The 15,871-nt window shown below is 35.6% G+C and overlaps 1 protein-coding gene across 1 annotated transcript in view; it reads left to right on the forward strand.

The window, feature by feature from the left end:
* Window positions 1–13,918: 13,918 nt before the first annotated feature.
* The window catches only part of LOC135222477 (uncharacterized), a 40,764-nt gene continuing 38,811 nt past the window's right edge, over window positions 13,919–15,871 (forward strand). Inside the window, 1 exon segment of the mRNA XM_064260562.1 lies at window positions 13,919–13,957. Within this exon segment, the coding sequence (XP_064116632.1) occupies window positions 13,919–13,957 (39 nt within the window).

The raw sequence follows: 15,871 nt of genomic DNA on the forward strand, positions 1-15,871 counted from the left end.
GCAGTGGAGGGTCTGTGTGTGTGTCAATTGACAGATGATGAAGTCTCATCGTGCTCATGAATTAACCGCTCCTGAGTTACCTAATTCATTGAAATATGAACTCGTATCTTGTCTTGCGTCATGAGTGTTTTCCATTACTGAAGTTACATCCCCCAAAGATTCTGAACAGAGAGAGAGAGAGAGAGAGAGAGAGAGAGAGAGAGAGAGAGAGAGAGAGAGAGAGAGAGAGAGAGAGAGAGTTCGTCTAGGGCAATCAATTCGTTGCAAATGCTTCCGACCCTAATCTGTGAATTGCCTAAACAGCAGTGGCTTTGCTGGTCAGGTTGCGGAAAGACAGTGAGGACAAGACGAGTCTCCGACCTTTGGTCATTATATCTTTATCCCATTTTTCGTTTTAGTTTTCATTCTGGTTATCATAAAATTGTTGCCTCTTTTATTATCTGTTTTATCGAACGGTTTTCTTAAATTTTTTACTTCATTAATCGTAATGAGTCATTTCATTCTTCGATTATTTCCCATCTTTTCTTCTATTCCTTTTAGCCCTTCTGATATTTACTCTCCACTGATGCAGCAGACTAGAATAGCCCAGCTGGTTCCGACATGAGTCGGAGAACTGTCTGGCGGCTGCTCTTTGTGATTCACGAAAGCATAAACTAGATTATCTCGTATTTACTCTGTTCTCCTGCTTCGGCAACAAGGTCTATAATGAGCATCCGATAATCACCGAGTGTTAAGGTTATTAACATTATATCTGTTATAACGTTTTCAATCACAACTCTGGCTCTGTTGCTGGAACCATAACCAACTTAACAACCAATGAAGAGTTACTTGAGAAACATCTCTTTATTTCGGTGTTGATCTTTAAACGTTTCTTATCCAGGTAGGTAATATACTCCATGAACCATACCCTCAGTATTATTACAAATTTATCTTCCAATTATTCTTCCCTGTTTATTTCTGTAAGTCTGAAGAGTTCTGAAATATCAGCAGACAAGTTTATCGTCGCGATGTCATCCCTGCTTGGTTTCTCAAAGATTCAAGGATGGTGGGTTCTTTCTTAAAAGTCTTCTAATATTTAGTCTTCTCTCTCTCTCTCTCTCTCTCTCTCTCTCTCTCTCTCTCTCTCTCTCTCTCATGAAGGACGTTAATACGAATTGTACAAGGGTGACCTTAGATAAATATAACGTCTCATAAACGATCAAAGCAGCGTACACGAAATTAACGACCAGGAAAGGCAGCAGACGACTGAGGTATATTCAATATAACTCCAGCTGTTCCTTGCCAAGGCAGAGCGTCTCCAAAGGGGAAAACATGAACGGGAGCTGATGTGCTGCAATGGGCTTCCATATGGGAAGAATTCAGGTCCTCTGCAGCAGGAAGTGTTGTTCTTCCCTCTTTCATCAAGGGAGGAATGCCGAAGTGAGGAGCGAGGTGATTGAATAGGAAGAATCAAAGTGAGAGAGGGAGATAGAGAGAGAGAGAGAGAGAGAGAGAGAGAAACAAATATCGAAGCGATGGATCTAAATATGCATGAAATATAGGTACATAAAAAGACAGGAAATAAATGAAAACATACTCGGAATGATAGAAGTGTGGAAAAGCTTTACTGCAACTTAAGGTGTGTGTGCCTGGGTGCGATTATGTGTGTAAAATGTGTATGGGTGGGTGTGTCAATGTACTCAAAAGAGGAGTTTTAAACGTCACCTTTTATGCTGTTACGTCTTCTAATTCAAAACCTAAATCCAAAAGATTATCAATATGAGCTTTACGGATTAATTAACTATTGATAAGATATTGTTGCTAAGTATACATAAATGCTTCATGTATAATTATTGTACACCTAACTCTGAAATATTGTATTCATTATTGTTTACGAAGCCCTTCTTGGATTTTAAATTAATTACAGCACATAAACACGTGATAAACTTATAATACAATGTATTCAGACTATCCTGAGATAGTTACTGATAAATGAATTTTTTTAAATGAATTTCTACCGTGGTATTTACATAATCAAAGAATAAAAAAAACAGAATATCGAATCATACTTTTGTATACGCAATACCAACATCACAAAAACATTTTTTTCATTAGCATACAGAAATTAAGTTACAGGCAATAAGATGACATTTGCGTAACGTGAATGTAACTCCTTAAGTTATAGAAAATGAAACTAAATTCAAGTTGACCAAATGTTTTCATGGACAGAATCATAATGAATTTTAATGATAGCAAATTGCTTTCTTGCGGGAATTGAAAATATACAAATCCAATGGTGATCCTTTACCGTGAAAAAAAAAACTGAATTTAAACGATTGCTATTCATAACCCAGTCAAATTCTTTCACATATTACAGCAGAGTTAAAATGGATAAAATTTAGGTCGAGCATTGTATGAGACGAAATTAATATCACGCTTTCATGCAAAGTGAAATAGTGGATAGTAGGAAAATCTGCGTACGTTAGATGATGTTTGTGAATTGCAAAAGGGATGTAATTCGATTCAGTTTCGCTCATGTATTGATGGTAAATCCAGGTTAATTAATGTCGCTTCGTCAACGTAGCAAAACATATATTACTCAAAACCTCGTTCATCGAAATTAACCAAATACCTCGTATACTGTATTGAAGTCCATTTGACGTAAACATCTTTCGTATGTTAAACATTAGGAAAAATCTGTCGCGTATAGCAGCCGATTCTAACCGAACGCAGTGCCATTGACGCCTTGCAGCAAACTTTAAATATGAGAGCAGCGAACTTTCACGTATTTCAGTAAATATACTCCCTTCCAGGGCAAGGTCTTAACAATGTTCATCATAAGCACCGGACATTATACTTACTAATGATGAGAGGAACGATGGCATTGCCTTGCCCGTGAAGTGAGGCGGCGTGGACGCCAAACATGTTTAGAATAAACAAAGTGATACAAAGCCGTTTCAGGCCGTAATACGAATTGGCGTTTGTCTGCATCCGGAGCAGCAGATATCCCTTAGTAATTGGATTTATTATCACGAATGGCAGGTAAGGAGGGTCCAGTGAGACATTATTTTCGTATTATTATTATTCATTTGAAGTAAGTTTCGGAGTTTTAAGCTTTGATTTATTGCGTTTCTCTTAAGGCTTTAACTTTAGTGTCGCTTGTCTGTTTCTAATTATGCTACAGGTATATCTTAGATTTAAAAAGGAATACTATATATATATATATATATATATATATATATATATATATATATATATATATATATATATATATATATTCACAAAATCCACTGAAGAAGGTGAGTGAAAACGGGAACTTTGAACGAGAACTTTCGTTGTTTATTCTACATTTTCAAGTTCACACTGAAACAAGAGAAGCTGATAGAGCTTTATATACAAAAACAGAAAGAGAGGGGCGGGGTTACAGTTTGTTAATCTGGGCAGCGTGTTCTTTAAGCTAAAAAGACAAGGAAAGAGGATCTAGGTATAATCCAGGGTGGAGGTTTGCATTTCTTGTTGACATGGCTTCAATAAAACTCCAAATTGTTTTGTAAAAATGGATAAAATTAGCTATGTTGAAAAAATGGAAAACTTATTATCAGATACTTACAAAAAAACTACGGAAAGACTCATTATCTAATGCCATAAAAAGTTTCAGTTCGAAAGGAATTTCTGGGTACTATTTCAAACTTCCATTTACAAAACACTGTTGATTTCTGTGCTAGACTTTTCCATATTGAATTATCCAGTACTGACAAATTAACCAGTTTTGATATGGTATCGTTATTTACTTAAATTCATATTGATGACTTTTCAATATTTATCACAATATTTGAACTTGTAATATCTAGAATTACCTACCAATGTCATTATTAATTTGATATCCCATTGTATAAAAATTTTAAATTCACATTCAATGTAATTATTATGAGCAAATATTTGGAATGGCTATAGGGAACCCTCTTTTGTCACATTTGTCTAATATTTACATGAAGTTCTTCGAGTCTAGGCTTATTCCAAGAATTTATTCTGTAAGGTGTTTTGGGTTATATATGTAGACGACTGTTTTTGTATTGTAAAAGAATATATATATACCAAAATATTCCTAATTTCTTGCATACAGTTAATAATCTTGTACCCTTCACAAAATTCTCAATAGAATATGACGCAAATAATTGTATACCAATTTTGGATGTCTTATTTATTAGAAATAATACTAATATTTTTAAGGTATATATATGAAACCCACGAATAATTTGTCATATGTTAATTTTTACTCTAACCACATTAACAAACCGTGACCCCGCCCCCATTCTGCTTTTGAATATAAAGCTCTGTCAGCTTCGCTTGTATTCAGTGTGAACTTGACAATGTAGAATAAAATACGAAAGTTCTCGTTCAAAATCCCGGGCGTCACTCACATTCTTACGTGGATTTTGTGATACTCTCATGGGTGTGTTCTTTCGTGCTGCATTCTCTCTCTCTCTCTCTCTCATATATATATATCTATATATATATATATATATATATATATATATATATATATATATATATATATATATATATATATATATATACGAGAGAAAGAGACTGATGAGCTATGCTCGATGCTAATGGTATCGGGAAACGTCAATATTAAGGTGAACCGCTGGTGATGAATATCATTATGATATTACGAGTTGGCTTAATATCATAATGAAGGCAGATGCATAGTACCGTTAAAGTTTAGTATATCTTAGCTTAACCAGACCACTGAGCTGATTAGCAGCTCTCCTAGGGCTAGGCCGAAGGATTAGACTTTTATGTAGGTGGCTAGGTAGAAATTGGTTCATTAGAAACGCGACCTACAGCTTATTGTGGGATCCGAACCACATTACATCGAGAAATGAATTTCTAATCACCAGATATAAATGCCTCTGGTTCTACATTCGCGACAACGGGGTGCGAACTCAGGCTACCAGATTGATAGGCGAGTACACAACCCACTCTCTACCTCAATGCAAAGCGAAGCCCACGCCAACCTATAAAGGATCTGATTAAAATTCCCGATATGAATGAATTAATTGCTACAAGGGTAAACAGATGCGTTTGAATATTTAATGGACTGGATATATACATAAATATATATAATATATATATATATATATATATATACACGCAAATTCCCCGAAGGAAAGAGATATGGCGTTTTGCATGGCCTTTCGACTTCTTGTCGAAAGCCTTTGCAGAATTCCATCGTTTCTCTCTCCGTGTGTTTTGCTTTTCATTCATCACGTTCCATATTTTCGTGATTCAGTCATATATATATATATATATATATATATATATATATATATATATATATATATATATGTATATATATATATATTACGTATATATATATATATATATATATATATATATCTATATATATATATATATATATAAGAGATCCTCACGTGAAAATGAAAGAAGGAGGTACCAAGACTTTCAACTTTTATTCCAAAGTCATCTTCAGGTACCCTGAAGATGACTTGGAATAAAAGTTGAAAGTCTTGGTACCTCCTTCTTTCATTTTCACGTGAGGATCTCTTATATACTTCACCCACGGGACCATTGTGGAACTGCAAGTATATAATATATATATATATATATATAGATATATATATAGATATATCATATATATATATATATAATATCTATATATATATATATTTATAATTGTATATATATATATATATATATATACATATATATATATGTATTATATGTAAACTATATATATATATATATATATATATATATATTTATATATATATATATATATATATTACACCTTAATGAACATGGTGACATTTACTTATACTCAGCCATAGTATTTATGTACATTTATATGTGTGTATGTGTGCAAATCGGGAGAGGAAGATGTTACAGTAGGCTCTACATGTTTAATGTGAAGAAGAAAGAAAAAAATATATTATCTGTTCAGATAAACTACAAAAATTTACACAATTTTTTAAATTATCCAGGAGTGTTTATTCAGCGAATGTTTTTGAATATCGATGAAAAACATGCATTGGAAATATGTTAGGTTAGAACCAGCCGTTATAAGAAGCTAAAATAAGTTAACGAATAAATAAACTGTAAAAGAAATTTAATGTGATATTCAATAGTCATTATGCTGCATTTCTTCCAGTCCATCAAGCTGACGGTTGATGCAGGAGAGCTGAGTAAAATTCTTCGATAGCCCCTAACTAAACTTGAAGCAATGAAGAGCCGAATGTTAGCACTCTTTGAATAGCAATTATTATGGTCGCGAATCATATCTCTGTGTTTTATCTTTTTTTCTTTTTTTTTTCCAGTTTTCGCTCTTTGTCTTAATATCTTTGTTTTTGGGTTGTCCCATTTTTCTTTCTTTACTAGCTTCTCCCCTTCTTTCTTTATTTCACAATTTGCCTGTTTTCATTTTTCCTCCCCGTCCTCGTAGCATAATTATTAATTTGCAAGTGGGGAAAGCCATCCTGGAAAAAAAATTATTATTATTATTATTTTTTTTATTTTTGGTCTATCACAGTCCTCCAATTCGACTGGGTGGTATTTATAGCGTGGAGTTCCTGGTTGCATCCTGCCTCCTTAGGAGTCCATCACTTTTCTTACTATGCGCCGTTTCTAGAATCACACTCTTTTGCATGAGCCGTGGAGCTAGTTCAGCCTCTAGTTTTTCCAGATACCTTTTCATGGATCTTGGGATCGTGCCTAGTGTTCCTATAATTATGGGTGCAATTTCCACTGGCATATCCCATATCCTTCTTATTTCTATTTTCAGGTCTTGATACTCATCCATTTTTTCCCTTTCTTTCTCTTCAACTCTGTCCCATGGTATTGCAGCATCAATAAGTGATACTTTCTTCTTGATTTTGTCAATCAACGTCACGTCTGGTCTATTTGCACGTATCACCCTATCTGTTCTGATACCTTAGTCCCAGAGGATCTTTGCCTGATCGTTTTTTATCACTCCTTCAGGTTGGTGTTCGTACCACTTATTACTGCAAGGTAGCTGGTGCTTCTTGCACAGGCTCCATTAGAGGGCTTTTGCCACTGAATCATGCCTCTTTTTGTACTGATTCTGTGCAAGTGCCGGACATTCACTTGCTACGTGGTTTATGGTTTCATTTTTCGTATTGCACTTCCTACATATGGGAGAGATGTTATTTCCATCTATCGTTCTTTGAACATATTTGGTTCTTAGAACCTGTTCTTGTTCCGCTGTTATCATTCCTTCAGTTTCCTTCTTGAGCTCTCCCCTCTGTGGCCATTGCCATGTTTCATCGCTGGCTAGTTTTTTAGTCTATCTCATGTGTTGTCCGTGCATTGCTTTTGTTGTGCCATTCCTCTGTTCTGTTTGTCATTCTCCTGTCCCTGTATATTTCTGGGCCTTCGTCTCCTTTTATCAGTCCTTCTTCCCGTGCACTCTTTAGCCACTCGTCTTCACTGGTCTTCAGATATTGTTCCAGTGATCTGTTCTCGATGTTGACGCAGTCCTCTATGCTTAGTAGTCCTCTCCCTCCTTCCTTTCGTGTTATGTCTGTCCGTATTTGCTCATGGGTGTAGTGCTTTGTGTATCGTCATATGTTTCCTAGTTTTCTGGTCTATGCTACGGAGTTCTGCCTTCGTCCATTCCACTATTCCTGCGCTGTAGCTGATTACTGGCACTGCCCATGTGTTTATGGCGTTTATCTTATTTCCGGCGTTGAGTTTTGACTTGAGTATCGCCTTGAGTCTCTGCATATATTCTTTCCTGATCGTGTCATTCATCTCTTGGTGTTTTATATCCCCTCCTTCCATTATTCCCAGATATTTGTATTCTGTTTCATATATGTGTTTGATGTTGCTCCCATCTGGTAGCTTTATCAATTCAGTCCTTGTTACTTTGCCCTTTTGTATGTTGACTAAGGCACATTTTTCTATTCCAAATGGCCATCCTGATGTCCCGAGATACAATCCTTACAGTCTGGATTAGGGTATCTATTTCCTTGATGCTCTTACCATACAGCTTGATGTCGACCATGAACATCAGATGGTATTATTATTATTATTATTATTATTATTATTATTATTATTATTATTATTATTATTATTATTATTATTATTATTATTATTATTATCTTTTGTGTAGTATCAGTAAGTCTGTCTAACACGAGTCTTCATTAATTTATTTCAGCTGCAGGGACTTTTTTTTTTGAACGCTTTTTTCTAAAGAGGATTTTATCTGCAGTGGTGTACCTATCTTTGCTCGCAAGCCTTGTTATTGCATGTATCATTATAATGGTCTTTCTAGCTAATTAGTGAGTTTGGTAATGATGGAGCAAACCTCATCTGTTTTAGATTTTACGTAGAAAGATACATTACATATAGAATTTTGGCCAAAGGCCAAGCACTGGTACCTAAGAGGCCATCCAGCGCTGAAACGTAACAGGAGGAAAACCTTGCAGTTGCACTTCGAATCAATTGTTAGGAGAGGGTGAGAAGTGAGATGGAAGAACGAGAGTACGAACGGAAGTACAGTAATAGGAATGAAAGGGGTTGCAGCTTGGGGCCGATGGGACGCTGCAAAGAACCTTAAGTAATGCCTGCAGTGCACCTTCGTGGGATTTGGATTTTACGTTACGCTCGTTTGTTCTGTTGATAATGAGTATTGCTTCTTCTTTCCAGGATAACAGGCGCTTGAACTGAAGGTTATGTTACAGGAACTTTTATGTCTAACCGTCTTCTTGGAGTGTTGTGATCAGAGATGGCAATTTTGATATTATTTTTGTAATAATATTACCAGTAGCAGCTCAAGGAAATTTTAAACATCACACGATGGCAGTTACATGAAAATTTGATGATTAACTGCTTAAAGTTCATAATTATCTTCCTGCCACATACTCAACTTTTTCCAACACCGCATCATAATCCATTTTAAATAATCTGCACAAATCTGCTTATGATTATAGATTTTAAAACTGGGAGATATTTATAAGTGAAGTTATTCACAAAGTTTGTTGTTTAACGTTATTATAATACATTTATCACAAATTTTCTCCTACCATAAATTTGGTCGGAGCAGGCAAAGAAGCAATGGATATTGATGTTTTTTAAGTGAATGACAGCATTGAGCGATTTCAGATAACTGAAATTTTCGGCACATAATTTGAAAATAACGAATAAGGGATAACCGTAACTATATAGAAAGATGAAGGGTAGATGAATGAAAAAGAAGGGGCAAAATACTTGTTAGAAAATGGGAAGAATGAATGGACCTACGACTAAGTTAAAATCAACAATACATTCTCATGACTCTTCATTAATGAAATAACATGGCTTACGTAGAAAAAAAATCATATGAAAAAAAAAAACAGGAAACTTTCAGCCACGGTCCGGTGGCATGTGTTGTGCGTAGTTACACCGGTGCCAGACGTAGAATTTTGGCTAAATTTAACCTTAAATAACATGAAAATTACTGAGCCTAGAGTAGTTTGTAAGATCTGAGGGTGGACAGAAAAAGTATGGACGGACGGACAAATAGCCATCTCTAAAGTATTCTATTACAGAAGAGAGAGAGAGAGAGAAATGTCCGTTTTGTGGAGACATACCCTAATGACGCCGAAGGAACCATGACACATGCTAAGAACCGATTACATTAACCGAGCTATTACGCTGACGTGACTCAGAGTAAACTTGTTTCTTTCTTTGCTAGGCCCTGGGATCGGTGATTTTTGGATAGTCGATAACCTGCCTTGCTGTTCTCATCCACTGTGACAGCCACTGCCGGTACAGACTTGTGTTTTAGGCCTTCGGTGTTTCTTTCTACCCGAGTCTATAATATTCCATGTTTTTTTTTTCTTTCTTCTTCTTTTTTCTTTTATTGTCTGACATGGTGTTTGGCTTGATATGAATTCCTTATTTTTTCACGTTTCGTCATTTACTCTGTTAGCTTCTTGAAATCTTAATTTAACAAAGGAAACAGTTGAAGATGAAACTTAATATATAGCACTCTCTCTCTCTCTCTCTCTCTCTCTCTCTCTCTCTCTCTCTCTCTCGATGGCATGTCTGAGACAAGGAATGACAGAGAATATGTAGTTCTAGGCTATAATTTGCAGCGTGTTAAGGAAAATGCAAATGAAAAACAAGCAAAGAGAGAATGAAATACCATATGGCCGAATGCAATATGTTCTTAGCTCATCATATTAAGCTCTACCGTGATAATCCAGGCGAAGAGACAAACATCACTATCGTCACCTTATCAGCATATTAATTACCGAGTATTTTAAATATTAAACAACTTTGAATTCTCTATTGGCAGGGGAATCTTTTATCAGATCAATGGTTCAAGTCCCAATCTGAACGTTACTTTTCCCATTTATACTTTGTTTGAATTGTTTCTGTACTTGATTTTTATCCTGTGCATTGGTGCTCCTGAATATTGCTCTTACTTTAGTAGATTCATATCAACCGTGCATTTGATGTCTAGGCCAGTCCCTTACGACGCTCCTGATTGACTGTTGATGAAGCAGTCACAGGGCTGAAAACTTTCAGTCTCTCTCGAAAGTTCACATGGGTAGGATCTATGTTCCACCTCTCTTGAGGGATACGTCTTTCAGGAGAGGTGAAACATACATCCTGCTTATGTGAACTCTCGAGAGAGAGACTGAGAGTTTCCAGCCCTGTGATTGGCTTATCAACAGCCAATCAGGAGCGTCGTAAGTGACTGGGCATGACATCAAATGCACGGTTGATGTGAATCTACCATAGTATTTCTTGTTTTCTTCTTTGAGGAAAAGGGTATTTTACCAGTGAAACAGGTTTCCGTTAACTCCCAATTTCTGTGAGTATCAAAGCTAATTATTGCGCCACAGTAATTAATGATATTGAATAAACTGACATTAATTGGTGTTATTCTCACCATTTACTTTTGTCGCACGACCTGTGATTACACTTTTTCACTTTCCCAAGACGCTAGGCAGAGTGCAGATTCTAAACAGTGCAAATAGACGCCGTTTGCATTCTGCCTAGTGTCTTGGAAACACGAAACCAGACCTTTTGTTCCCCCATAATTAAATTTAGTTCATCAGCAGACATGGGAATTATCCTGGATCCCGCATCTTCCTGTTGGAAATTGTGGATCAAAATGGACGCGGCAGAAAAAGTAGTGCGTGCTACTCGCGTTGCAGAGCTTCATCATCTGCAATCTAGTAGTATCGTTGCTTTAGTCTTCTGGCTTGCATTGTTGTTCATATATGCATGCGTTTATTTTCCTTTCTATTTTCCTTTTACCCGTGGACACCATTTTCCCAAGTGAAGCTATGCACATTTCCCACAGTAATGACAACGAAAGTTGTCACAGTGCATCACACCCTTACCAGATTTTCATTGCCAGTATGAGAATTTCATTATCATCCATTGTGTCTGTATGATTTGAAATACGTCGTGCCCGCAGTTTCCCATGACGCTGAGGCCATCCTCTGTTTCTCGAGTAGCTATATTGCATGGCTTTCTTTAACAGTTAAATTGTGAAATACTGTATAACATGTTCCCGGATTTTGATTCATAACACCGAAGAAGATGGTAACGCTGCCGTCCAAAATCCTTGAAACTAAGTTTCGGTTGATTTAACACCGTTTTCTTTCTCAGAATAAATTCTTCAGTAAAAGGAGTGAAATATTTCAAAACTTTCGTTGAACAAAAATTCGTAAGCGTGTAATATTTCAGAAGATTCCTATAACATGGATTCTTCAATCCTGTTTAATATTTCAGATGTTGAAATTAGAGACAATTTCCGAAACTTAGCGGTGCATAAAATCGGTATATTTCAGTTTTGAAGAGTTATTTAATGCCTTACGTTTTTCGATGAAGATTACTGTTTTAGACTTCGTACGTCATAAATTCGAAAGTGAAGTGTAATAACTAAGAAGAATCTTCATAACGCATAAGTTCAAGAAGAGAAATGTGTCAAAAACTTATTATTGCAAAAGTATATACTACAGAACTTCAAATACTTTATATGGGGTATTTGAATTTATCTAGAAAGTTACGAAAATCATTAGAAGAAGGTCTGTGCTAACAAGCAAAATTCTGCTTTACCTGTTCCGAAGTGTTCTGTATAACGGAAACAGACCAAGGGGTACTGTAATTACGGGGGATTAAGTTTTTTTATTATTAATAATTAACTCACTTTTAAGACTTTCGGGTAACTTCTATCGGTCTTCCTGCTTACCTGACATACATGTTGGGAATAACTCGAGGCATGTTGGTTTATTCAAAGGAAAATATCTCCTTCCGATGATGACAAGAGGTCCCGGTACAGCACAATCCTCCGGAACTTCGACGCTTAAACTATCGAGTTCATGTTACAAAATTAGTTAAACACACACACACACACACACACACACACACACACACACACACACATATATATATATATATATATATATATATATATATATATATATATATATATATATATATATATATATATATATATATATATATATATACATATATATATGTATGTATATATGTTTGTATGTTTCATGAGTGTCAGACAGCATACTGATAAATTACAGCGCTCTGGTTGACCTCTTACCTTGAATGTTATACCAGTTTACGTATATTTGGTATGCTTGTTACCACAACACTTTCTTTCATAATAAGTGAACTTAGTTAATGATTTTTACGTTGTTGCCCAAGTATTATTTTAATGTTATCGTTGCTTTTTGCGCATTTTACCTGTAAAATGTTACCGTTGAGAGTAAAATTTAGTTTTTATTCGCCGCTTTTACTCGGTCAGTTCTGCGCTAACAGTAATCAACGGCCTATAACAGCATCCCATATTACATTCATAAAACATTCAAGATGGCTCAACCACGCACTCGTGGCCTTTTTAGTGGATATAAAATAGGCATTACATTAAAAACAAAATGCATGCGACAGGGAATGTCGACCATTCTTTATAAAGAATTGGTCTTTTTTCATGTTTATATAACAGCCATGTCCTGTGAAGCCGTATCCGGAAATTATTTTCATTCACATGCGGACTTTATTAAATAACCTACCATATTTATTCAGTTTTAAATAGTGAAATTATATGGCATCTCATCACGCTAATGAAGTCACTTTGCGAATATTTATAAATATGTTCGCGAGTTAATTGTAACGGTGCCGTATGATGGTCGAAAAAAGCACAAGGAAAATAAGCAATGAAAAATGACCTGATTGACTATAAAGACTATTTACTACCTTAAAAATAGTTTGACTGTATTGATCATAGAGGTTATCAAAACTGTAAAATATTTAGAAAAAAAAGTGAAGTCAAATTACTCGCCAAATATTTTTGCATTTGGAATTCCAGGCATAAATCAATTAGCTCATAATTGTGAGAGCATAAAACTTTTACCCTTGCACAATTATCAGTTATAACATTTTTAAACCGCGCACTGCTCCGATGACTGTGTAATTACATGTATTGTGTATGTATATTTATATATATATATATATATATATATATATATATATATATATATATGTATATATATATATATATATATATATATATATATATATATATATATATATACATATATATATATATATATATATATATATATATATATATATATATATATATAATATATATATATATTGGGTGTGTGTGTGTGCGCGCGTGCGCGTGTAATGAAATACTCTATCTTTGATTAATTATCATATCAAAATGTATATTACCTCTTTAGATATGTCAATTATTCACTTTCCCGAAAATGTTTGGCGCCCATAAGTCTGGTTTCTTGAGGGAAATTACGAAGAGCTGCCAATTAAGGAAGAAAAATATGCTAAAAGGATATTGTTTACGTTGTTTATCGACGCAGAGTCTATTTTTTAAAAGTTCAAAAGCCTAAAGGTTGCCAATGAGCAACTGAGAATAATGACAGGTACCTCTCCACCCACGTGTGGTGCAGAAACGGTAAGGTTGTGTGCATAGTAAGCGTCTGTCCTGCTCTGAGCGAGACTTGAACTTGTGGCCACCAAAGTGGGGAGTCTCCAGCGATACCAAACAAGCACCACGAACCCTGAATCTTGACCAACTCAGTGTTAAATGTGCTTCTGTAGATAAATAGCATGAATGCAGAGAAAAATCGGGAGAAAACAATACCAAAATATATTTCTTGCAGTGGAGTAATCTTTTACTCTTGGTATCTGAAGTCATGAAAGAAATTCACATTTTGGTTTTCATTTACAAAATTCTAAATATCACCAGAAGGTCAGAATGCATGGACTATACTAAACGAAGAATCATGTTAGGTGGATGGGACTTAGTTAGCCCATTCAGATAATATAAATTCTCTGAGATTTAGATTTGACCAGTCAGAGGACTGAGTAAAATCACACGTGTACTGTCACAAGAACATTTTGTTTTCATAACAATTCCATCACAACCTGAAACAGCCAGTTAATGAACCTTAGGCCTTTGAATCATGCCAACGGGTTACTATAATAAAAAAAAAGAGAGCAACAGAGATACACATGAATAGATACTGTCTCCTCAAATGCAATGCTTGGGAGTTAACCTGTTAAGCAGATCCCCTAGTTACTTATTGATACCGTTACTTATTGACAGAGAGGCGTGGCCTGATTTCTGCGAGGCTTATTTGATTGTGTCAAGGAGAACTAACCCGATTTTTTCTCCGGAAAGGGAACTAGTGCCGCCAGTATACCTCATGCCGTGCACTGTATGCCTTGCTAAAGGTTCTTTGCAGCGTTCCTTTGCCCCCTAGCTGCAACACCTTTCGTTCCTTTTACTGTACCTCCTCTCATTTTCTCTTCATTCCATCTCTCGACCCTCTCCTAACAATTGATTCATAGTGCAACTGCGAGGCTTTCCTCCTATTACACCTTTCAAACCTTTTACTGTTAATTTCCTCATAGGTACCCGTGTTTGGCCTTTGGCCTAAATTCTATATACAGTTTAGTTCAGTTCAGTTCAGTACTAACCCTATTTTATGACAGATGCAAGAATTCACGAGTCACAATTTACCGAAACATTAGCCCATTCCATTTGGCATTAATGCACAGTTAACTGTACTTTAAACAAAGATAAAAGATTTATACGTTTAACTAAAAGTACGATGGACATCGTTCTCGACTTATTTTTCTAAACAGTACCGGTCGCTAAAGCAGCATTAGTTAGAAATAGGAATAATTTGATTAGGTATTCAATTCTGAGAATTAGGTAATGTATACCGTATGTCGTGGTGGTAAAACTTGGCTCACTGACAATGTGAGAAGTATTTGTCCATAGACATTAAAGAACTGGGAAATGGGAAGAAAAATACAAGTGCTTTCATCAAAAGAAGCAAACTTATCATGATCCATTCTGAAGGTGGCTAAGAAGAACTGAAGGACCAACAGTCATAAGAAAAATTGGAAGATGATATTCTATAATAATTTTATATTCATTTTCGATATGTGAAGATGAAGGAACGGGTTTGAATTCTTCGTCTATGTGCAAGTGTAGGGAAAGGTGAACACTTAACCAAAGAAAAGAATGATTTACCAGGTAAAAATAAACGTGCAGTTGAAGTAAGTGCACGCACCAAGTGCACAATATTTGCAAGTTAGTTCAGGTGTAGTGAGCCAAGAAAACCTTTTATGTGATGGAAAAGACACCGTCCCCATCAGTTCACCCTGACGCCGACTTGCGAACTGAATCATGGTTGAATGCGTTTGATAAATGCGATATCTCATCAATACTGCATCTCATTACATAGTCGAGGTTCACCCAGGTGTGTTTAGGGGCTCCAGCTGCATGCAAGATTAATTATTTCTGCTCATCGTTCGAGGGATGTTATCTCTCAGCTGTTCTTTTCTCAGCTGCTCC

The sequence above is a fragment of the Macrobrachium nipponense genome, chromosome 3, assembly GCF_015104395.2.
Source record: "Macrobrachium nipponense isolate FS-2020 chromosome 3, ASM1510439v2, whole genome shotgun sequence".
Taxonomy (NCBI): domain Eukaryota; kingdom Metazoa; phylum Arthropoda; class Malacostraca; order Decapoda; family Palaemonidae; genus Macrobrachium; species Macrobrachium nipponense.